Source organism: Galeopterus variegatus, unplaced genomic scaffold (assembly GCF_000696425.1).
Source record: "Galeopterus variegatus unplaced genomic scaffold, G_variegatus-3.0.2 Scaffold2153, whole genome shotgun sequence".
In the NCBI taxonomy this organism is placed as follows: Eukaryota; Metazoa; Chordata; class Mammalia; order Dermoptera; family Cynocephalidae; genus Galeopterus; species Galeopterus variegatus.
This window is the reverse complement of record NW_007728264.1, coordinates 82,337-105,413: the sequence shown is the minus strand read 5'-3', so window position 1 is coordinate 105,413 and position 23,077 is coordinate 82,337. Positions and strand designations below refer to the sequence as shown.

At 39.8% G+C, this 23,077-nt stretch overlaps 1 protein-coding gene across 1 annotated transcript in view; it reads right to left on the bottom strand.

Moving 5' to 3' along the window:
• Positions 1-530: 530 nt before the first annotated feature.
• Positions 531-23,077, bottom strand: part of LOC103596959 (chromosome-associated kinesin KIF4A) — an 85,867-nt gene continuing 63,320 nt past the window's right edge. Inside the window, exons 14-24 of the mRNA XM_008580744.1 lie at positions 17,462-17,617; positions 17,235-17,335; positions 13,086-13,215; positions 11,716-11,886; positions 10,981-11,088; positions 9,918-9,995; positions 9,207-9,305; positions 8,496-8,678; positions 3,418-3,534; positions 1,664-1,786; positions 531-1,383 (exon numbers count right to left, since the gene is read on the bottom strand). Of these exons, the coding sequence (XP_008578966.1) occupies positions 1,180-1,383; positions 1,664-1,786; positions 3,418-3,534; positions 8,496-8,678; positions 9,207-9,305; positions 9,918-9,995; positions 10,981-11,088; positions 11,716-11,886; positions 13,086-13,215; positions 17,235-17,335; positions 17,462-17,617 (1,470 nt within the window). The 3' untranslated portion in view covers positions 531-1,179. The remainder of the gene's footprint in view (positions 1,384-1,663; positions 1,787-3,417; positions 3,535-8,495; positions 8,679-9,206; positions 9,306-9,917; positions 9,996-10,980; positions 11,089-11,715; positions 11,887-13,085; positions 13,216-17,234; positions 17,336-17,461; positions 17,618-23,077) is intronic.

Sequence of the window (23,077 nt, the reverse complement as noted above, 5' to 3'; positions counted from 1 at the left end):
AAGGAGTTAGCCTTGCTCCTCCTCTCCCCTCCTGAAGGAGAAAGCAAGGAGCCAGTACTGTTCTGTGCTGGGACTGGACAGCAGTGTGGTCCCATGCCCATCCTATACCAAGAAATCAGGCAACAGGGCATTAGGAATGGCCGCTGCTGCCACTCTAGGGAGTCACACAGAAGCTTTGATGTTTGACCTGGGTTCAAGTCCTAGCTCTATTACTAACTTTGTGACTCTAGATAAGTTATTTAACTTCTTTGTACCCCAGTTTCCTCATCAGCAAAATAAGGACACCTATCTACCTTGAGCTTTTTTTGTGAGGAGCAAATAAAATTGTGGCAGGAACATGGATATGCTCAGTAAATGTGGTTCCTTCCTCACAAACCTGGAGGCCAGGCAGGATCTACAGTGGTCAGGCCACTGGCCTTGCTGGAGTTATTCCAATTTCCTGGGGTAGCAAAGCATCATAAAAATACAACATCATGCTCCACACTATCCTCTGCGAAAGGGGGCAGCTACAAGGCATGGAGGCTCAGGTGCTTGCGATGAATCTCCTTAATAGCTTCCCCAGGGTCTGAGGAACACAGGTTGAAATTTTATTTCTCCCTCTAGTACAGAAGGATCTTCCTGAACACTAGTAGATAGGCTAAGGTTTATTTATTTACTTAACATTTAAAAATAATTCATTTACTTCAGTAACATGGAAGACAACTGATGGTATTGTTAAAACACTTAAATCTAGAGAAGGTCAGGCAGGAAAGATCAAGACCCCATTTCTGAGGTGGGGTGAAGGATCCGAGCCAGGCCTCTATCCTAGTCCAGGCTCCTCCATTAAGCTGAGACAAGAAAGCCTCAGCCTCATCCCCATGAGGGGACAGCCTTAACTGCTAACAAATAAGGGACAGCTAGATGGTACTGGGGACTGGTTCCTGATGAGTCATTAGGAAGGTCAATTGGTTCTCTCTTCAGTAAGGGGCTTAGCACCCTTCTGGAAAAGAGAAAGTAGTAGTCTGGGGCTGAGGACTGAGGGCTAATATCCAACAAAGGTTCCCTTCCTTTCAGTAACACTTTGTCCCTTTTTTCAACAGCAAGAAACTTGAAATCCAGAGAAGTCATTAAAGAACCCTTCTGGCTGCAACCTCAAAGCATGTCTCAAGCCAGACTGGGGTAGAGATGATGACTCCAACATCAGTGGCCCTCTTCTTCAATAGGGGAGCAGCCAGAGAAGAAGCTGGTATTGCTGGCCAGAGCTCGTTTCTTTTTCTTCCCTGGAGCCTTACTTTCTTGGAATTCTGTTGCCCCATGTTTCAACTCTGGGAAGTCAAAGGAGGAGGAAGCTGGATCAGTCTTCTTTAACAGCACCTGCTCCACATCACACATCTCTTTCAGGATCTAGGAAGGACAGAGACAGGTATGAATAGACCCTGAAAAGGGCAGAAGCTCCACCCAGCCGAGCCACTACAAATGCTCAACACACTCCCAGTAGTATGAGGTGTCCCCTAACATTGCTCTATGGAAAAAACAAAAAGACCCTAGTCTATGCCTGATTCCCAGTTCCCAGCAAGCTGATTATACCTTTACCCTCCTCCTTTCTTTCACTGGTCTCTGTCATAGCTAACGCAGAGAAGGATGCCAATACAGTTTTCCAGTGCCTACCTTTTAGCCCACCTACCTTGCTGTTGGGAGTGGCACAGACGGGGTTGAAGAAGCTCAATCCTGGGGTCACCTCTGTGGGATCCTCCAGTTTGAAGGAGCCTTCGGAATCCTGGATCCGTTCAACAGCACCCAAGCTATCCTAAGAATCAAGTAGACAGGCATATTATAAATCTGGCTACTAGGGTTACAAAATGTCTGCTCCTCTTGAACCAGTGAGGTACCAGCTCTGAGTGCCTGATCAGTCAGTCTAAGCAAGTCTTAGGGAGACCCTGCTTGGAGAAGTCATAGTGTTTGACATGCTCTGTCCCTGAAGGCATGGAGCAATTCTTGGAGGCAGGCTTTGAAGGGAAAGGACTGGGTAGGATAGCAGCACAGGACAGATCATGAGACAAGGTTTAAAACAAGGCTAAGCCTTGGCCATTTCTTTCATTAAACTTCCCCTCTCTACAATCTGTAATGTTATTTTAGCACCCCTACAGGGTGTTGTCTATATTAGTATTCCTTTCAGATAAGGAAACTGAGTCCAAGAGAGAAAAGTTGCTTAGGTAACAAGGTGACTCTGTGGTAGAGCTTGGATTAGAAAGAATTATATCTTATTGTCATGGAAACAGACTGGATTGAGAGTCAGAAAGCCTGAGATCTAATCTTAGTTGTCATGACCAGCTGTGTAATAGCAGGTGAGTCATTTAAGCTTATCTCTGGGCCTCAGTTTCCTTTTCTGTAAAGTTGGAAGCATTGGATTAGATCAGTGGTTTTTACAACTGAAATCCTAAGAGGAAGCCCAATATGTAAACAGGTAAAGAGCAAGTTGCTTCGTGGAATTTAACCTCCACAGGCCATGCCCCTCTGCCCAGAGGCTTTTTCATGGAGCTACTACAGGACTCTAGAAACCAAATTGAAAAATCATGGGAATAGAGAATCCTTAAGGTTCCTGCTATATCTATGATTCTTAGTCTGACCTCTAGCTTGCCACTTTGGTCCTCTGATGCCTACCTATCTTAGAAGTCTTTTTAATAACAGACCTAGGGCAAAACTGTTCACATGTAGATGTTCAAGAAATGCATAATGATCATTAGACTATGCGGGCTAGAATCACTGTATATCACACAGAGTTGTAGCAATGAGCTTTTGCTGAGGGCACAGGTAGGCATAAGGTAAGTACAGGGATCTGACCTGCTTGGTAGTCCTCATGGCACATTTTGTTTCCCTGAGTTTTCTACTCCTGGGAGCAATATAAGGAGGACAGCTATAGTTAACTTGGTTCATGAAAGACTTGGTTCCTCTGGGTCTCTTCCTAGAGCCATGGACTAACTGGTTCCCATGGAAAGGGTCTAAGTAACTATAATGTCTCAAGATACCAGGAGGATTAACTTCCTTCCTGGAAACTGCCACCTCAGCATGTGGCTTTTACAGTTCCAGCTAAGCCTTTGGACTAGTTTGATCCTGCATGTCTCTATGCCTGTAAATGCCTGCTTTCCTGTTCCTCGCTCTGCCTCAGAAACTGTATAGAAACTTTACAGCCAAGGCTGGGGTGGGGAGCTGCATACCTGAGAATCTCCTGGGAAGGGCTGTGGTTTCTGAAGAGTGTGTGGACAGGCTAGCAGTGAGAAGAATTGAGAAGTGAAATGTCCTTTTCTGGCTGCAGAGGGAAGGAGAAGGGTAGGAAGAGCTGTGCAGGAGACTCTAGGTTTCAGGATGGAAGGTAGAGAAAAGAGTGGAAACTAGTGGGAGGCCTGAAGAGATGGTGAGGGGAAACAACACCGATCCTACCTTGCCTTGCTGGCGGTTCCGACATTTTGTGGGGTCACAGCTGCAGTCCATGCCACAGTCTGACTTTTGCTTCCTGCACCCACACTGCTTGTTCCCACACCAGCCCTTGCAGGAACACTGCAAAACAGGTTTCCAGAAAAAAGCATTACTGAAAGGGTTAGAAGACTAGTTTAAAGAGTCTTCTCTTCATTTCCAAACTTTCTAGAAAAAAATGGAAAATTCCATCATCTTTACCAAGCTTCAATTTCCTCAGTCCTCTCTTCTTTATTAAAACAAAGAACAAAGTCATGACAGACAAATCCATTTTCTTTTTTGGATAGTATATTTGAAGGGCAGATCAAAGGGACACCATAATAATGCAAGGCAACTGACGAAGACTGTTATGGCAATTCTATGGGCAAAATGAAGAACTGCGAGCTGGCTGGTAGCATAGTTAAGTATATTTAAGGACTGAGTATAGTTACTCAGTATCTTTAGATCTACCTAATTTACTTTCATCCAACTCACATTTCTACATTTTGTCTAGTGTTAGCCTGGGCTTTGTCCTCAACACTTTAATCATTCAACATTTTATTAGCACCATGCTCTAACCAACTGAACTTACTGTCCAGCCCTCATTCAGCATTTTAATAATTCACTAATGATATGAGATAAAATAATTTACATTTGATAGCACTTTACAGTTTTCAGAGTGCTTTCATATATAAAAATACAAAATGTCATAACCAGTCTACAAGGTAGGCATATTTATCAGTTCTAACAATGACACAAAGCTAGAAGGATGATTAATATGTAAAATAAAATCTCAATTCAAAAATATTTTGACAGGCTGGAATTATGGGCTTAAAGTAGAAAGAAAAGATACAACAGAAATAAATATAAGTTTGGTATTTAGGTTCCCCCCAAATCAGCCACATAATTACAATATGGAGGGAGATATAGCTTAAAAGTTTGTGCAAAAAGGGCCTAGGTATTTGAGGTGTCAGCAAGCTTCATGAGTCAACAGAGTGAAATGGCTATCAAAAAGCAGGCTGAAATTTGGAGTTCAGAAAACATGGGGAGCATGGGCCGGCCCGGTGGCGCACTGCTACAGTGCGCCGCTTGGGAGCGTGGCGGCGCTCCCACCGAGGGTTCGGATCCCACATACAGACCGGTTCCCGCTCACTGGCTGAGCGAGGTGCAGGTGCGACACTGAGGGTTGCGATCCCTTGGCCGGTCCCAGCCCGGTACGGGCGTGACACTGAGGGTTGCGATCCGTTGCCGGACACGAAAAAAGACAAAAAGGAAAAAAAAAAAGAAAAAAAGAAAAAAAAAAAAGAAAACATGGGGAGCAATTATTTCACTGCACTCTGGGTCAGTTGGACCCCATTTGAAATAATGCATCCTATTTTTAGGGCACCAAAATTTTTTTCTCATGCATATAAAAGCATAGGCAATAATAAAAAACCTCACTCATGTCCTCACCCCCATTAATAAATAAAATGCAGATATAACTGTGTACCATTTCCTAATCCCACTCGCCTCCTTCCCTCCCAGAGGTAAACAGTCTTCTGAATTAGGTGTTTATCATTCCTATGCATGTCTTTTACCACATATGAGTTTTTATTTTAAAAAAATAAGGAATTCATGAATCTGGACTTCACATCTTGGGCATGAGGGGTGACAATCAGCTTTGTAGCTCATGAATATTCATAACCAATTAAAAGGGAATTATATGTTTTTAAACTTTATGTAAATGGCATCTTATTATATGTTGATGCCTGTAGTTCCAGTTCCATTAATTTACACTATATAATCATGCCACAATTTACACATTCTCCTGATAGTGCCATTTTTCACTCATAACTAAGGCGGCAATAGTCATAGCTAACATTAATGTTCCAGGCACTATTATAAGGGCTTTCCATGTATTAAGCCCATTTAATCAATAAGCATGTTTCCTTGTGCACACGTTCAGGAGTTCACTGTATACATGTGTATAATGAAGAGAACATTAAACAAAAACAAGGTGGATGACTAGAATTATAGGAAGAAATGCTATAAGAGAAATAGTAGACCAAGATTCAGGAACAGAGCTAAGTCCCTAAGTGGCAAAGACAAGCCAGCAAATTAATTTAACATTAGAAACTGGGAAGAACCACCTAATGGCAATGAACTTTAGTAGTAAATCCAAAGAAATGGTAACTAAAGAAGTTAGGAGTTGAGGATCCAGGAAGATCTAGGTGGCAGAGCTCACAGGATGAAGGATTAGAGTCAGAAGAGATCTCAGTGATCATCTAAAGCCTGGTTTGATGTATGAAGCCCCTCTCTAACATCCCTGGTTTAGTTATCCAAAACTCTATTTATTCTGAGATGATAATAGTTTCTAGATTTCTTTTTTTTTTCCTTTTTGTCTTTTTTTTACTGACCGGTAACGGGATTGCAACCCTTGGTGTCGTGCCCGTACCGGGGACCAGCAATGGGATCGCAACCCTCAGTGTTGTGCCCGCACCGCGCTCAGCCAGTGAGCGGGAACCGGTCTCCACATGGGATCTGAACCCTCGGCGGGAGGGCCGCCGCGCTCCCAAGCGGCACACTGTAGCAGTGCACCACCGGGCCAACCCTCTAGATAACTTTTTTTTTTTTTTTTTGTCTTTTTTTCCGTGTCCGGCAACGGATCGCAACCCTCAGTGTTGTGCCCGCACCGCGCTCAGCCAGTGAGCGGGAACCGGTCTGTATGTGGGATCCGAACCCTCGCGGCATGCGCCGCCGCGCTTCCCAAGCGGCGCACTATCCAGTGCGCCACGGGGCCGGCCCCCCTCTAGATAACTTTTAACCACAGAATCTAATTCTGCTATCTGGAATGACATGGAATCAGTTTAACCATGATAACATTTTTTCATAGCCCTGAGCACAATTTTTACTCCCCAGATCCCCTCTGTCCAAATCCTCTCAAAGCTAAATATATCTAGCTCCCTCAATGATCACCACAACATGGTTTCCAAGTATCCTCACCACCTTGACTATACACCAATTTGTCAAAGTTCATATTTAATTGTAAGATCCAGAAATGAGCACAACTTTCTAAATGTGGTATGACCATTGTGAAGTAGACTGTGACAAACACCTCCTTTGTTATGGACTCAATAGTCCTGGTAAGGGGATCTCTAAACCCTTGACCTTGATGTTATCAGCACCATGCTCTACCAAATGAGCTAAATGGCTAGCCTGCCATAAACTCTGAAGCACCGTTGTATTTACTTGTGATATTTCCTACACTTCTATGTTTCCCTTGTAAGCTTACAGCAACAATGCTATAATAAATACAAGTATATTAAGCTTTGCTTGAGGACAAGTATACGTATATTTGCTTCGCATTTGGAAACTCCTTTCCAGAGGTTTTAGGCCCTCTACTATATGTTTCTCTGTGTACTTCTCAACTCCGCCTCCTATCACTTAGCTGACCTTTTAATCTATTCAGATCATGCTCCCCACTGCAACCATAATAAGAGTATCTATAAATGTTTGTGGAGTAAACGAATGAAAGACAGACATATTCTGCCCCATTCTAAGTATCACAACCCTCTGTTCCTCTATCACCTTCAAGTCTTTGCAATACATTATTCGTTGTGCCAGAAATATTCTCAGTTGCTTCCAAGACTGTAGTTTCCTTTTCATCTTATAATGCAGAAATAGTCACCTCTTTCATTGCATCTCCTAAACTATACTTCCTTGGTTTGTCTTTATAGTCACTCTTAAAAACCCCTCAGTCCATTTCCTTGAGATGAATATGCTGAGGCTCTATGGTATACTTCTATTTTTTTGCCTTGTTTTCCCATTTGATTATAAGCTCTCTGAGGCTAAGGATGAGCTCGTAGTCCCATTATGGGCCCATGATATGTTATATTCCTGATGACTCCGACTACCCAAATGACTTACCACCATGGCTATCTATTCCTTACGACTTGCTTCTCTCTGGTGTTGTGGCTTTATAAGGCTCAGTTCCCCATGTGGTGAGCTATCAGCTAATCAAATCAAGTAACCTTCTAGGAAGCCAGCTGAGGTAATTTGTGAACTATTCTCTTTAGGTAGAATGTGGCTGCAGGGTACTAGTAGTGGTGAACTGTAGTGCCTGGGAAGTTAATATTTCAACATAAAACATCTAGGCTTGATAATTATGTAGGATTATCATTGTGTAAGTAAAGAGCATGCCTCAAAGTCAGACTGTTCCTAACTAGCCTGAATTTGGCATGTTTGATCTTAATTACTAACTTTCTCTGTAATTCTCTTTGCCCCTTTAGCCCAGTGAACAAAACCACTCTATTAAACAAGGAAGATAAAGTACCCACTCAGATTCTGGTCTGCAGCTTTTACCAACATAACCATGATGTGGTGGAAACAAACTGGACTTGGAGTTAGAATATAGTCATGCGCTGCCTAACAACGTTTCAGTTGACGACGGACCATATATACGATGAACAAAAGGCTATACCATATAGGCCAGGTGTGTACTATATCTAGGTTTGTGTAAGTGCAGTCTATGATGTTCGCACAGTGATGAATTTGCCTAACGATGCATTTCTCAAAACATCCCTGTGTTAAGCGGCACATGACCACATTTGGTTTCAAGTCCTGGCACTTGGTTTTACGACCTTGGGCAACGCCATTTCCCTCCTGTGGGTCTGAGGTCTATCTGCAAAATGCAAATAATAAATACCTCACTGGATTTTTTGTGATGATTAAAAGAGAGAACATATGAGAATGGTTTATAAACTGTAAAGTCCTATGAAAATAAGATTGTTATGATCACTTTGGAATCAGCTTCAATGAAATGGTACTACTTATTCAGGCTGGTAAGATCCTGAAAACATGAAGAGAGCCAACTTGTGTATGCAGGCAGCCTTCAACACTAGCCCCAGGTACTACACAGACCTGGCTCAACAAGCCCCCTCTTAGTGGAGTCAGTGCCTCTGAACGGGATCCAAAGGGCTCAGATGCAGGGTATGGGGCCAGCACATTCCTAGATTCAGAAAACTATCCTGCTGGCAGTGAATACTAGTGATTGGGACCCCTGACAGAGTTGAACAGGTGGCTCCTACCCCTTGGATGTTCTTCCTGGACACCTTAACTAATTTTGTTGGCTTCCATTCCTCATCATCCCCATCGTCACCGTCACCATCACCATCCTCATGTTCATTCACAGAATGCTCTGAATAATATTTTAGATCCTCGATGTCCATGCTTTGCTCCAGAAACTTTTCTTTAACACGGGAAGGTTTTGGCTAAGAAAAAAGGATTGGAATAGTTATTTAATAAAAAATTTAAAAATACATATGGCATCATATCTTCCTATTTGCTGTTGCCAGCTATATTCTCAGAGCAGATTTCAGACTCCCTCAAATATACCCCACTTGGCTTTACCAATCAGAAGAAATTCTGCTTTAGCCTTTGGCCTTGCAAAGTCTTTGATGGATCGAAACTGGAGGCTGAGCAATCTGAGGGAGTAAGGGGGACTAATGATGTGATGAGATAAGTGTCTTTGGATGGACAGCTGAATATTGCTCTTTTCACCTCCGTCTCCTCCTCAGTTGTATTACATAATGCCTGTGCATGGCCAAAAGTCAGACTTTTGAGGAGGAAGAGTGACTATTTTCCTTAGGATTATACTGTACTTTTGTCTGGGACTCCAAGGAAAATTGAGATGCTAGAATTTGGGAATTTTAACTCTCAACCTCTTACAACAGGCAAGTTTAGCACACTCATCTCAAACCGAGGCTATGCAAGAGTATCACAGGCACTGAGTATTTTACCTTAGGTGGGATATATTCAAAAGAAGAGTCTGGAGACAAAAGGGTATCCTTAGGAAGATGAGGTTTCGGTCTGCTGGCTACTTGGAGGAGGGTCAGTTTCTGTTTGAAAAGAAGAAACAAAGTGTAAAATGTAGCTTCTGGGAGTGCTCATGGCTAAAACACAAAGATTCCAGACCTAGTAGGCAAGCTCAATTTTAAACCATAGTAAAGTGAGGCAGGGTTATAGCTGAGTAGGTTGAAGGACTCCTACTTTCTTTCTTTTTTTTTTTTTTTCCTTTTTGTCTTTTTTTGTGTCCGGCAACGGATCGCAACCCTCAGTGTCGCGCCCGTACCGGGCTGGGACCGGCCAAGGGATCGCAACCCTCAGTGTCGCACCTGCACCTCGCTCAGCCAGTGAGCGGGAACCGGTCTGTATGTGGGATCCGAACCCTCGGTGGGAGCGCCTCCGCACTCCCAAGCGGCGCACTGTAGCAGTGCGCCACCGGGCGGCCCAGGACTCCTACTTTCTAAGATCAATATTAGATTCAGAAAAGGGCAAATTAAAAAACTTGTGTTTATATCACTTTGAAATGCACATGACTATATCACATGGAAACTCAATGTAGACTTTATAAATAGAGCCAAGTCACATACTGAGGGTTGCTCCCAAGAGCTAGCTCAGCAGCAAAAGGATCTCCCAGGGCTTATCACGTGGGTGGGAAACTGTATTACCTGCTTGATGATTTCATTCTCTCGGAGAAGCTGCTGATTTTGCTCACACACTTCTTGCATCTTTTCAAGTTCTTCATCCTATTTCCAGATAGTGGAGTGATAGGTGGCGTTATTTTGGGCACTTCACGTGGGTTACCAAACAACTCACATAGATGAAAAAGTACTGCTGCCAAGTTGCTGGCAGCAGATGGTTTTTGCACAGCAGGCACTGGCACCCAGAAAAGTGTCTGATTCCTGGTTCCTAGGTGCTCTGAATGCAACTTCTATTCCAATGCTTCCCAGCAGTCCTGACCATACTCATAGGAACCATGGGCTCTGCCCTATAAGCTTTCCTTATTCTTTTTCATTCTCTAGCCTCGTATCCCCTATTTATAGCAGGATGCTGATTAAAAACCCCAGAAAGAGTTAGTTCTGTTTCCTTAAAGTCTACAGATGCTTCTATTCACCCTTCTCAACATAGACTAGTCAGTTTATTTGCTACTGCAATAAGTCTGTTTAAACTTCCTGGCACTTAACCGGATTCACACATACAACCTTTTAACTAGTTTGGTTATGTCTTAGATAGGAGGTGCCAAGGAAACCCTAGAGACGGTTGGACTAAAACAGTGCTCCAACATGCTACTAAAGGGTGTGGTGTTCCCAGCCGCTAGAAGAAATTCAGACTCCAGGCATTTTACAAACATATCAGATCTCAGCTCAGAAGAACAAGCTCAGGGAAGATATAGTTGACTGCACCCAAGAATTCTAAGTAAATACTGGGTGATTTCACTTCCTCAACTCTTTAGAGCTCAGGGTTGAGGCAAAGAACCAGGAGGCCGTGAAGTCTGGTATGGAATAAGTACTGCCATTTTGGTACCAAAAATGAGGTTATTCTATATGTGGCTACACTCTGAGTACCCCTAAATTGATCAAATAGCACCAAAAGGTGGTAGAAGCTACAATTATAAACCTTTCTTCAGAAGTTAATTATTCTCTGTTGCAAGTACAATGGTCTAAATGAGACAGGATTCTCATTCAGGCCTGAGAAACCTCTCTCCTGGAGACCTTTCCCTCATTATCATACCTGACATTTTAGTGTGTTCAGCAGCTGCTTTTCCTTTTCACTGACTGACTCCTCTAGCTGCTTCTCTGCCATTTGGCTTTGCTGCAGCTGGCTGAGAAGGTACAGTACCTAGAGAAAGATACAATCCAGTAGGTGGTATCAAAGGAACAAGGGGGAAAAGGAATTTCGACTTAGTTCAGCAGTGATCCAGGTGACTCCTTTGTGATTTAGAAGTAAACTTCACTTTTGCTCTCTTGGCTTGAAGGAGTAAACACAGCAATGATATTTCTCAACATGTTAATCTTGGTATTCAAGTCAGAGCCTAAGAGCCATTGTCTCTGGTATGTATAACTTAAGTCACTTCTCTCTGTTTCAGGTTTCTTATTTAGAAAATTTGGAAAAGACCACAGGCCGTTTGAAGGAAACTTCATAATCCCCACTATGTGTTTTTTTTTTTTTTTGTCTTTTTTTTTTCGTGACCGGCAACGGATCGCGACCCTCAGTGTCGCGCCCCTACCGGACCGGGACCAGCTACGGGATCGCAACCCTCGGTGTTGCCCCCGCTCCTCGCTCAGCCAGTGAGCGGCCGGTCTGTATGCGGGATCCGAACCCTCGGCGGGAGCGCCGCCACGCTTCCCAAGCGGCGCACTGTAGCAGTGTGCCACCGGGCCAGCCCCCCACTATGTGTTTTAACTAACGACAAAAAGCAATGACAGTTTGTTTCTCAGTATAGCTTCTTGGCTTGCCAGAGTTTACCTTCTCTTGGTGCTGTTGCTCCACTCTGACCAGTTCAGCTTGCAACTCCGTCTCTATCTCAGCAAAATGATTTCTTTCCTCAAAAAGCAACTTCTGCATGTCAGCACAGCTGGCCTTGCTCTGTTTCAGGCTGCTTTCAAGCTTGCTGACCTGTATTTTGGAGGAGACCAGCTGGAGGGGAGAAAAGAAGATCAGTGTATTTGGAGAATGACCACCTTTCCCCCATTCATTAGGCAGGAAAATGTCAGCTTTCTTGAAAAGGTCTGAGAAAAGTTTCTCCATGTTCAAATCCATTCTTATTTTTTCATGTCATACGGATTCTAACATTGAATAGTAATAGTACTACTGTTCTATTCCCAGGCCAAGAGTTCATATTTCTGCTGAGACATGTATCTTAGGGCTAGAAACCACAGCTAAGGTCATTTTATCTCTTGCTCTGCCTCAAGAGAAGAATAAACCTAACACAAACAGTATCTGACAACTCCAAATTCTGATACTTAAGAAGTTCTTCTTTAATTTTAAAGAGAAATCCACAGAACACACCCTCATGACCAATTATGTCCCATTTCAGAATGTCTGTGTTCACATGTCAGAACTCGTAGACATGTTAGCTGAGACTGTAGATCTGGCTCTTCAGGCTACACTGATATCCCATGCTGGCCTAGTTTGACATTCACTACTTGCCCATATGGTAAATACTAGTGTCCACAAGACTAATCAGGATTTCCTGAACAAATCCACTAACACAAAACAAAAATGTATAAAGGGTAGCATTGCTCAAACTTGTGGATTTGGAGTTTGTATGCTTGTCTTGAGTAAAAATGCCTCAATCACCAGAAGTGATCAACTTTCATTCGTCTTGTGACAATGTGAAATGATGTATTATTTTAAGGCCAGTGAAGATGGCTTTTCCTTAAAATGAATCTTCATAAGTCAAGAGATGCTTAGGTTTTCTTTTTTCTAGACTGTATCTTAAACTTTTTGAATATACATCTCATAGGTGTTTTAAAAAGTAGTACAATATAATAGTTTATGTTTAACCAGTGGCCCATTATAGCATCCTGGTCTTTTTCTAATTACAATTAATTAAAATTCTAATTAATTTTTATAATTACAGCTAACACTTATTGAGCACTTGCTACATGCCAGGGATGACAAGCATCAATTTGTGAGTCATATTTTTGTAAATGACTGGCCTGTACTTGTTGCTTATACCAACCTTTACTCACTAAACTCTCTCTAATGTTGGTGTCATTGAGGTTTCTACCACGAAAAGTGGCAATAACACTACAACAGTATTCCAAGGCTAACATTTTATTTCAATCTACCCAGCCAGACCTCAAATTGCTGGTAGGAAGAGTGATATTTACCTCTCCAATTAAATATTTCAGAGCACACTTGGCTTCCAGAATGGTAGCAATATTCTCCCAGCGTTGTTTTGGCCTGTCTTCACTTTCTGCATCCAGTAGCTTCTGCTGTAGGTCAGCAATCTGAGCACTCCTTCAGGGAAAGAAACAGTAAGCCTTATTGCAAGTAGCCTCAACACCAAGGAGAAGGGGACAAGCTCTGAGGAAAACTTCAAATAATTTTGTGAATGGAGCTATCAGTTAAATATCATTTATATAATGATTGAGTCATCTAGCTAGGATTTTATATAGTATCTCAAATCCTGTTACAAAGGAACTCCAAGAGACTATCCAAATGGCTTTATTTTATTAAATACTGGTTGAAATAAATGGGTCATATAGTGGGACTTGGGAAGGTTTATTATAGTAAGGCTTTTGTTGTAGTGAATTGACAGCAATGTGACCTCGCCTTGAGGCTATATAAGCTTGGACTGTGGTATGGTGGCCCATCCATGCAAGGATAAGATTTTTCTTTTTTTTTTTTTTTGTTTTTTTTGTCTTTTGTCTTTTTTCCGTGTCCGGCAACGGATCGCAACCCTCAGTGTTGCCCCCGTACCGGACCGGGGACCGGCAACGGGATTGCAAGCCTCGGTGTTGCTCCCGCGCCTCGCTCAGCCAGTGAGCGGGAGCCGGTCTGTATGTGGGATCCGAACCCTCGGACGGGAGCGCTGCTGCGCTTCCCAAGCGGCGCACTATCCAGTGCGCCACCGGGCCGGCCCGTGGGATAAGATTTTTCTGAAGAAAAAAATCTCAAAAGAACAAACAGGTATATGCTATTTGCTAGAATCAAATACCAAATTGACACCTGTGTCTGGTGGTGTGAGTGGTTATCTTGAAGTGCCTGCCATAGGACTAAGAAGTTTCTAAGAAAACTAGATACCCTGCCCCTGGTTATAGCTTCCAAATACTTTCTGATCATGGCCTAGTCTAAAGTCTACACAATATTTCAGTTTCATTTAATAGCTTCCTTCTCAAATTTATCCCATGTCTAGTGAGAGGCAGCATACCAGCATGTACTTAACATGTAGTGCTCTGTTAGGTACTATAAGGAAGATGGGTACAAAAGTAATCTAAGATAGCTGTTCTCATTTTGGGGGGTCTCAGGACCCTTTTATACTCTTAAAAATTATGAGGACCTTTAAGAAATTCTGTTCACATATGTTATACCTATAGATATTTGTAGTATTAGAAAGTAAAACTGAGAAAAAAATTAAATATTAATTCACTTAAAAATAACAACAAACCCATTATACATTAACATAACATATTTTATGAAAAATAACATTTTCCAAGGCAAAAAATAATTTAGTGAAAAGAGTGAGATTATCTTACATTTTTACAAATGTCTTTAATGTCTGGCTTAGTTGAAGATAGCTGGATTCCCAAATCTCCCTCTGCATTCAATCTTTTGTGACATATTGTTCTGATGTAAATGAAGACAATCTAGCCTTACATGGATATGCAGGTTAGAAAAGGGAGGAATATTTTAATAGCCTTTTCAGATAATTGTGGATATTCTTCTTTGAAACTACATTAAAACTCAAGAAGTAGTAGTTCCTTAAACGTTAGCTGCAATGTAGAATCTGAAACTATTATAATAAACTCTTCCCACTCTCTTATATTAAAATCCATTGTTCTATCTTGTAACATGACATTTGGACATTAGTCCACTGAGACATGCAGATCCTTCAAATGTTAACACAGTTCCCTATACAATACACACAAAAAAATCACATTTGTTAATATCACTACTGGTTTTATCAGAAAAGTTATGACAAACTGTCAAGCTCATGGTAGCAGAAACAAGTTTTCCAAAATTCTAAGTTTTGCTTGAAATCTCAAGTTTTATTTTGGTAACAAATACTGCCAGCTGTTTTCCTTAAAATGACAGGTTCACTCTATTCATTTTTGAGAAAATATCTGCCAAGTAACTGAGTCTGAATAACCACAGTTTGTCAGTCATTCTTTCAAGTAAAAATGATGCTCCATGAAAGAAGACGCCTGTTGAGTTTACACCTCAAACAATTGCACAGTGCTTTTCTTGAGATGACCATCATATTCAACATGCAGCAGAAATGCTTTGTGGGTTCTTCCTGCTCTGTCACAAAGGATATTAAAAAGACATGAACTCTAGGGTTGACATTTAATAAAATTAACAATTTTTACTGCTTTATCAAAGCCACTAGTAAGACTGGTTTTGTTTTGTTTTTTTTTAAGACTGTGTGTGTAATGGTGAAGTATACAATGACTACTAGTTAAGGCTGGTGCTATTGCTTTCATTCAGCCTACGGTGTCAGCAGTTTTGTCCATTATTACTTTTGCACCATCAGTGCAAATGTTACCATAGTAATAAAATGCAAATAATGTCTTAAAATTATTATAAAAATAGTTTTGACCACTTGGACCCCCTGAAAGGGTTTTAGAAACCCCTAGGGGTCTGCAGAACACACTTAGAGAACCATGGTCTAATATAATAGTCCTTTCCATTAACAAGCTTACAATCTGTCTTTAGATTGACAAAACTAATAAATATAAAATAATTAATAAAAATAAAGATAACTTATATCATCTGTACCACATAATTGAGTACTATAAATTCTAAAAGTTTAGAGAACAGGAAGATTTGTGAGGGATGAGGAGTCAGGGAAATCTTTTGGAAGAGGTGGGGCAGAACACTTCAGAGTTGTCATCTATCATTGGCCCTTTTCTGTTTTCTCTGACAATTCACATCCCTTATCTATTTCAAAATTTAGTTTAAGTCTCCTTAACTTTAGGAAAATTCTCCTAATTAAACTCAACCCTGTCTAATTCCTTCTACTTGGCATCTACCCTACATTTACATAATCATTTACTTACACAAGTGGTATGCAGTTAAATGTTTAACAAACAGCACTTAAAAAACCAGCCCTGATTTGTAGATTTTGCCAGTTTCTGTGGTGTAAATACTTTCACTATAATTAATTATAGGCTTTCAATGACTTACAACATTCTGGAAATTTTAACAAATGACTCTAGGACACCATTATGAGTAATTATACTATTTCTACTTGAGAGTAAGGATAATTCTATCTATTCTTTCTGTATTTCTCAGTTGCATCCAGTGTAGCACAAAGCAGAAACTCAAATGTTGAGTGACTTATAGATGTATACAAAGATAAATAGCTAATATGTATCAATAAAACCAAATTAAATGATCTCTAAGGTCTTTTGGGCAATAAAATTCTATTATCCGAAGACACTATCTGTCAAAATACTATTTCTTCTAGATTTCATAAACTGCTTAAAAGACAATAATAGTGATTAGAGAGGCTGTGTAGCATTTCTGTCCTGAGAGCCAGGAGGAGATGGAGAAGAACATTCAATGAGAACTTCTAATATGCCAAGTACTGTGTTATGCACTTCACTTTAAACTCATTTAATGCTCATGATAACTTTACTTGTATATTAAATCTATTTTGCTGATGATCTCTTTCTATGTTGTTGCTCTTCTATTATTTCTTCGGTTCCTCTAAAATTCTGTTCTTAAGTTGCTCAATATTACAGAGATACATCTGCATCAAAAATTGTGGTGTGGGCTGGCCGGGTGGCGCACTGGAGAGTTCGGATCCCATGTGGAGACCGGTTCCCGCTCACTGGCTGAGCGCGGTGCGGACGCAACACCGAGGGTTGCGATCCTGTTGCCGGTCCCCGGTACGGGCGCGACACCAAGGGTTGCGATCCTGTTACCGGTCAGTAAAAAAGACAAAAAGGAATAAAAAAAAAAATTGTGGTGTACTGTAAAAAGCATGGGCTTCGGAGTTAGAGTGGGTTTCAAATCCCAGCTCTGTTGTTTGTTAGCTAGTTAACACCTTTGGAAAATTTCTTAAGATCTCTGAACTTCATTTTAGTAAAGTGAGAAGAATGATACTTACTTCATGGGGTATCAGAGGGATTGAATGAGAAAATGTACCTAACGTGTCTAGTGCAGCCTGTGGTTCAAAAAATTGTTACTTTCTCTTATTTTTCCACTATCACAAAGCTTTTGAAAAATAAGCTTTTAAATCACTGGATTGAAAGGTTCTATTATTGATTCCATGCATAAATTTTATAATGTCTTAGAGATAGTCCTGTTACCTGAGTTCCATTTCAGTCTCTAGGCTTTCAATCTGCTTTGTAATAGAATCCTCTGACTCCGAAACTTGACCACGCACTTCAGCAAGTGAGAATGTGCGCCTCTGTAAAGAAGAATAGAGGGAACAAGGGTGATGTACTAAAAGGAAAGTAATCCTCCAAAGCAATGAGGACTTCTAGGGAAGGCAGAGTCTGATTGTTGGTAACATTTTTTTCCTAAGGGCATTTACCCGGAGTTTAGGAGGTGCATTCTCCCCAGATTCCTTTTTTTCTTTGAGTTGAGCCACATCCTGAGCTAGGATCTTTCTGTCTTCAAGAAGGTCATTCAGATGGCGTTTGGCTTCCTCAGTACTGACCATAACCTCAATTTCATTTGCAAGCCAATTCTAGAAGACAAATCAGTGATGTCTGGGTTAGGGATGAATAATCACTGGTCGATGGGCTAGATTCTGCTCCAGACTTAATTCATTAGAACCAGAGCCCAAGTAACTAGAATTGAGATTTCCATTTGTACCCACACTCACCAAAAATGCCAGTACCTCTCTAAGAGCCTTTAACAGTAATAGCCAAAATGGTCATAAGAAAGAGGATTTCTCCAGAAAATGTTTCTCAAGATATCTCAGCATTTCTATGTGCTCTGTCTTTATTTTCACCTTAACATTTGTTCCTTGCCCTTACCTAGTCATGATATGGAATATAAAGAATAATTTTGTTATCTATTCTATTTAACAAACCGATATCCATTCTTAATTTTTTAAGTAGATGAATAGGATTTTTAAAAAGAAAACAAAATTCACTAAATTCACTTTTTTTTTTTTTTAAAAGATGACCGGTAAGGGGATCTTAACCCTTGATTTGGTGTTGTCAGCACCACGCTCTCCCAAGTGAGCTAACCAGCCATCCCTATATAGGGATCCAAACACATGACCTTGGTGTTATCAGCACCACATTTTCCCAAGTGAACCACAGGCTAGCCCTAAATTCACTTTTTAAAATAATAACTACCCCTGAGTACAATTCTGCTTTTGATGAAGATATACTATGCTAACAGTAATCAAAAGAAAGCTGGACTGGCTATATCAATATCAGAAAGGTAAAATTCCTATCAAAGAATACTATTAGGGTTAAAAAGGATCATTTCATCATGGTAAAGGAATCAACTGTTCAAGAGAACATAATCCTTAATGTTTATGTCCCTAATAATAAAGCAGCAAGATACATAAAACTAAAACATATATAAGTCAACAAAAAGATAACATGGAATCATAAAAATGTTCAGTTAATCCAAAAGAAGCCATAAAATAAGGAAAAAGAATGAAAAACAGAAGAAAACAAGTAGCAAGATGATAAGCTCAAGCCTACCCATATTAATAATCACATTAAATGTAAATGGTCTAAACACCTGAATTAAAATGCTGAGTTTTTCAGATTGAATTAAGAAAGCTAGACCCAACAATATGCTGCTTATAAGAACCATACTTTAAAAATGAAGGCACAAATAAGTTAAAATTAAAAGCATCAAAAAACAAAAACAAAAACAAAACACAAACCACACTAACACTAATTGAGGAGAAAGCTGGAGGGGAGGGGCTATATTAATATCAGAAAAAGTAGATTTTTTTTAAAATTTTTTTTTTAATTTTTGTCTTTTTCTGTGTCCGGCAATGGATCGCAACCCTCAGTGTCGCCCCCGTGCCGGACTGGGACCGGCAACGGGATCGCAACCCTCGGCGCTGCCCCCGCACCTCGCTCAGCCAGTGAGCGGGAACCGGTCTGTATGTGGGATCTGAACCCTCGGGCGGGAGCGCCGCCGCGCTTCCCAAGCGGCTCACTATCCAGTGCGCCACCGGGCAGGCCCAGAAAAAGTAGATTTTAGAACAAAGAATATTACCAGGGATAAGGTCATCTTATAATTTATTAGGCATTGATTAATCCTAAATGTTTATGCCCCTAATAACAGAGCTTCAATATACATAAAGCAAAACCAGATAGAACTTCAATGAGAAATAGTCAAATCCATCATTACAGTTGGAGATTTCAATACCCATCTTTCATTAATTGATAGGACAAGTAGGCAGAAAGTCAGTAAGGATATAGTAGAAGTAAACAGCACAATCAATGAAACTGACATGATTGACATTTACAGACCACTCTATCCAGTAACAGCAGAATACGCATCTTCTCAAGTACACAAAGAATTTTTAACAAGATTGACCATATTTTGGGCCATAAAATAAATCTCATTAAGTTCAAAAGGATTCAAGTCATACAAAATATGTTCTCTGTCCATGATGGGATTAAATTATAAATCAATAACAAAAAGATATTTGGAAAAATCCCCAAATATTTGAAAACTAAACAACACTTCTAAATAACCCATGGGTCAGGGGAGGCTGGTTAGCTTGGTTGGTTAGAGTGAGGTGTTGTAACACCAAGGTCAAGGGTTCGGATCCCTGTACCAGCCAGCTGCCAAGAAACAAAACAACCTATGGGGCAAAGAGGGAATCAACAACAAAATTAGGATGTATTTTGAATTGAATAAAAAAGGAATAAAAAAGGAAAACATAACATTATCAAAATTTGTGGGATGTTATTAAAGGAGTGCTTGAGGGGAAACTTATAGCACTAAACAGCTACATTAGAAAAGAAAGAACTCAAATCAATGATCTCAGCTTCTTCCTTAAGAAACTAAAAAAATAGAAGCAAATTAAATCCAAAGTAAGCAAAAGTAAGGAAATAATAAAGATCAGAGTGGAAATTAATGAGCTGTGTTTTTTGAATTTTTTATTATGGTAAAATATACATAACAAAATTTATCAGTTTAACCATTTGTAAGAATAAGTTGATTCCTTGATAAACCTCTAGCCAGACTGACCAGGAAAAAGGAGAAAACAAACAAAATATCAGTAACAGAAATGAGAAAGATGACATCACTATAGATTTTACAAGTCAAATGATTACCTATGTTTACATAGAAAACTGTATGTGAATTTTTTTATATTAGCTTTATTTACAATTGCCAAAAACTGAGGAAAAAAACCCCAAGACATCTTTCAACAGGTGAATGGATAAACACACTGTGGCATATCCATACAATGGAATACTACTCAGCAGAAAAAAAAACAACAACAACAACAATAAAAAAACAGTCACAAACTACTGATACACACAACATAGATGAATCTCAAATGCGTTCTGCTAGGTGAAAGCAGCCATTCTATATTTTTCTATTTATTTAACAATGATGCAAAGGGAAAACAATAATGACAGAAAACAGATCAGTATTTGCCAAGGACCAGGGGTGTGGGAAAAGTTGACTATAAAGGGGTATAGAGGAATTTTGGGGGATAAGAGAACTATTCTATATCTTGATTATGGTTGTTGGTGGTTACACAACTGTACAATAATAAGGGTAAATTTTACCGTATGTCAGTTATACCCTAATAAAATAAATTGGGGAAAAATCAGTGTCATTTGCCATACAACAGACTATAAACAAACAAATCATAAGATCATATCAATAGAAACAGAAAAAACTCCTGAAAGAATGCAACATCAATTCATGATAAAAGCTTTAGCAAACTAGGGATAGGAACTTATTCAACCTGATAAAGGATATATATGAAAAACCTATCACTAATATCATACTTAATGGTGAGAGACTGAATGCTTTCTCCGCAAGACTGTGAACAAAGCAATGATGTCCTTGATGTCCTCTCTCATCTATTCTATTCAGTATTTTACCAGAGGTTCTAGCAAGTGCAATAAGGCAAGACAAAGTCTAAAAAAAGGCACACAGAGCAGAAAAGAAAAAATAAAATTGTCCCTATTTGTGGATAACATGATTTACTATGTAGAAAATCCTAAGACTCTAAAAAAAAGCTATGAGAACCAATGGGTGTGTTCAAATGATTGGAAATGGAAATAAAAAATATCACTTGCAATGTCATAAAAATATAAAGTATTCAGGAATATTTGACAAAATATATGCAATATTTGTACACTGAAAACGAGAACATTGCTGAGAAATAAAAAATCTAAATAAATGGAGAGATGTATCACATTCATGGATCAAGACTCAATATTCTTAAGATGTTAACTCTCAAATTTATCTATAAATTCTACGCAATCCTAATCAAACTTCCAATAGGCTTTTTTGTAGATATTGACAAGCTAATTCTAAAATCTGCATGGAAATGCAAAGGACCTAGTTTTCCCAAAACAGTTTTGAAGAAGAATAACAACTTTGGAGGACTTAACACTACCCGATTTCAGGACTTATTATAAAGTGACTGTATTCAAGACATTTTGGTATTGACATAAAAAATAGACATGTAGATCAATGGAACAGAATCTAGAAACAGACATATGTACATTTGATTCTGATAAAGGTGTCAAATCAAAATGAATCATAGACCTAAATGTAAAGCTTAAAAACATACAACTTCTAGAAGAAAACTTATGAGGAAATCTTAGTGACCATGGTGCTGTAGATTGGATGCCCCCCCAACCTCACTGAGCCTTAATCCCCAACTCTAATTGCTGAGGGTGGGAAATCCTATTATGGTAATTGAAAGTCAGGGCCTTGAAGAGGTGATTAGATTGTAGGACCATGGTGTAGTGAATGGATTAAAAACGGTGGTCAGGGGCGTGGTTCTGAGGGCTTTAAAAGAAGAGCACACAAGAGGTTAGTTTCTTCTCTGCTCCACCATTTTCTGCCATGTGAGACCTCTGGGTCACTGTCGCCACCAAGACCCTGATCAGATGTGTTCCCTGCACTGTGGACTTCCCAGCCTCTGAAAATGTAAGCAATAAATTTCATTTTTTATAAATTACCCACATTCCAGGCATTTTGCTTTAAGCAACAGAAATGGACTAATACACACAGGTTTGGCAAAGATTTCTTAAATAGGACACAAAAACCATGAGTCTAAAAGAAAAAATATCAATAAATTGGATGGCATCAAAATGAAAAAGTTTTGCTCTTCAAAGGACACTGCTACAAAATGAAAAGGCCAGCCACAGCCTGGGAGAAAATATTTGAAAAACGGAGAAGTCCTCTGTTGGATATATCTAAAATATGTAAAGAATTGTAACTTAATAATGAGAAAAACAAACAACGCAATTAAAAAATGGGGAAAATATATGAACAGATACTTCACAAAAGACAACATGCATGAGGCAAATAAGCACATGAAAAGATGCTTAACATCATTAGTCATTAGGGAAATGAAAATTAAAACCACAATGAGGTACCACTAGCCACCCACTTAATTTTTTTTTTTTTTTTTTTTAAATATGACCAGTAAGGGGATCTTAACCCTTGACTTGGTGTTGTCAACACCACACTCTCTGAAGATAGCTAACTGGCCATTCCTATGTAGGGATCCAAACCCGTGACCTTGGTGTTCTTAGCACCACACTCCCAGGTGAGCCATGGGCCGGCCCTAGAATAGCTAAAATTTAAAAGACTGACCATACTAAGTACTGGTGAGAATATGCAGCAATTAGAACCCTCATACATTGCTAGTAGAAATGTCAAACGGTATAATCACTCTGGAAAACAGCTTGGCAGTTGCTTAAAAGTTAAAACATTCACCTACCATATGAGAATGCCATTCCTCTCCTAGCTAGTTACCCAAAAGAAATGAAAAACATAGGTCCACACACATACTTGTACGTAAATGTTCTGTACAATATTTATAATATTCCCAAACTGGAAATGACCCAAATGTCCATCAATAAGGTGAATGAATAAACAAATTATAGTATGTCCACACAATGCTACTCAGCAATAAAAAGGAAAGAAGTATGATACATGCAACCACATGGATGAATATCAAAAT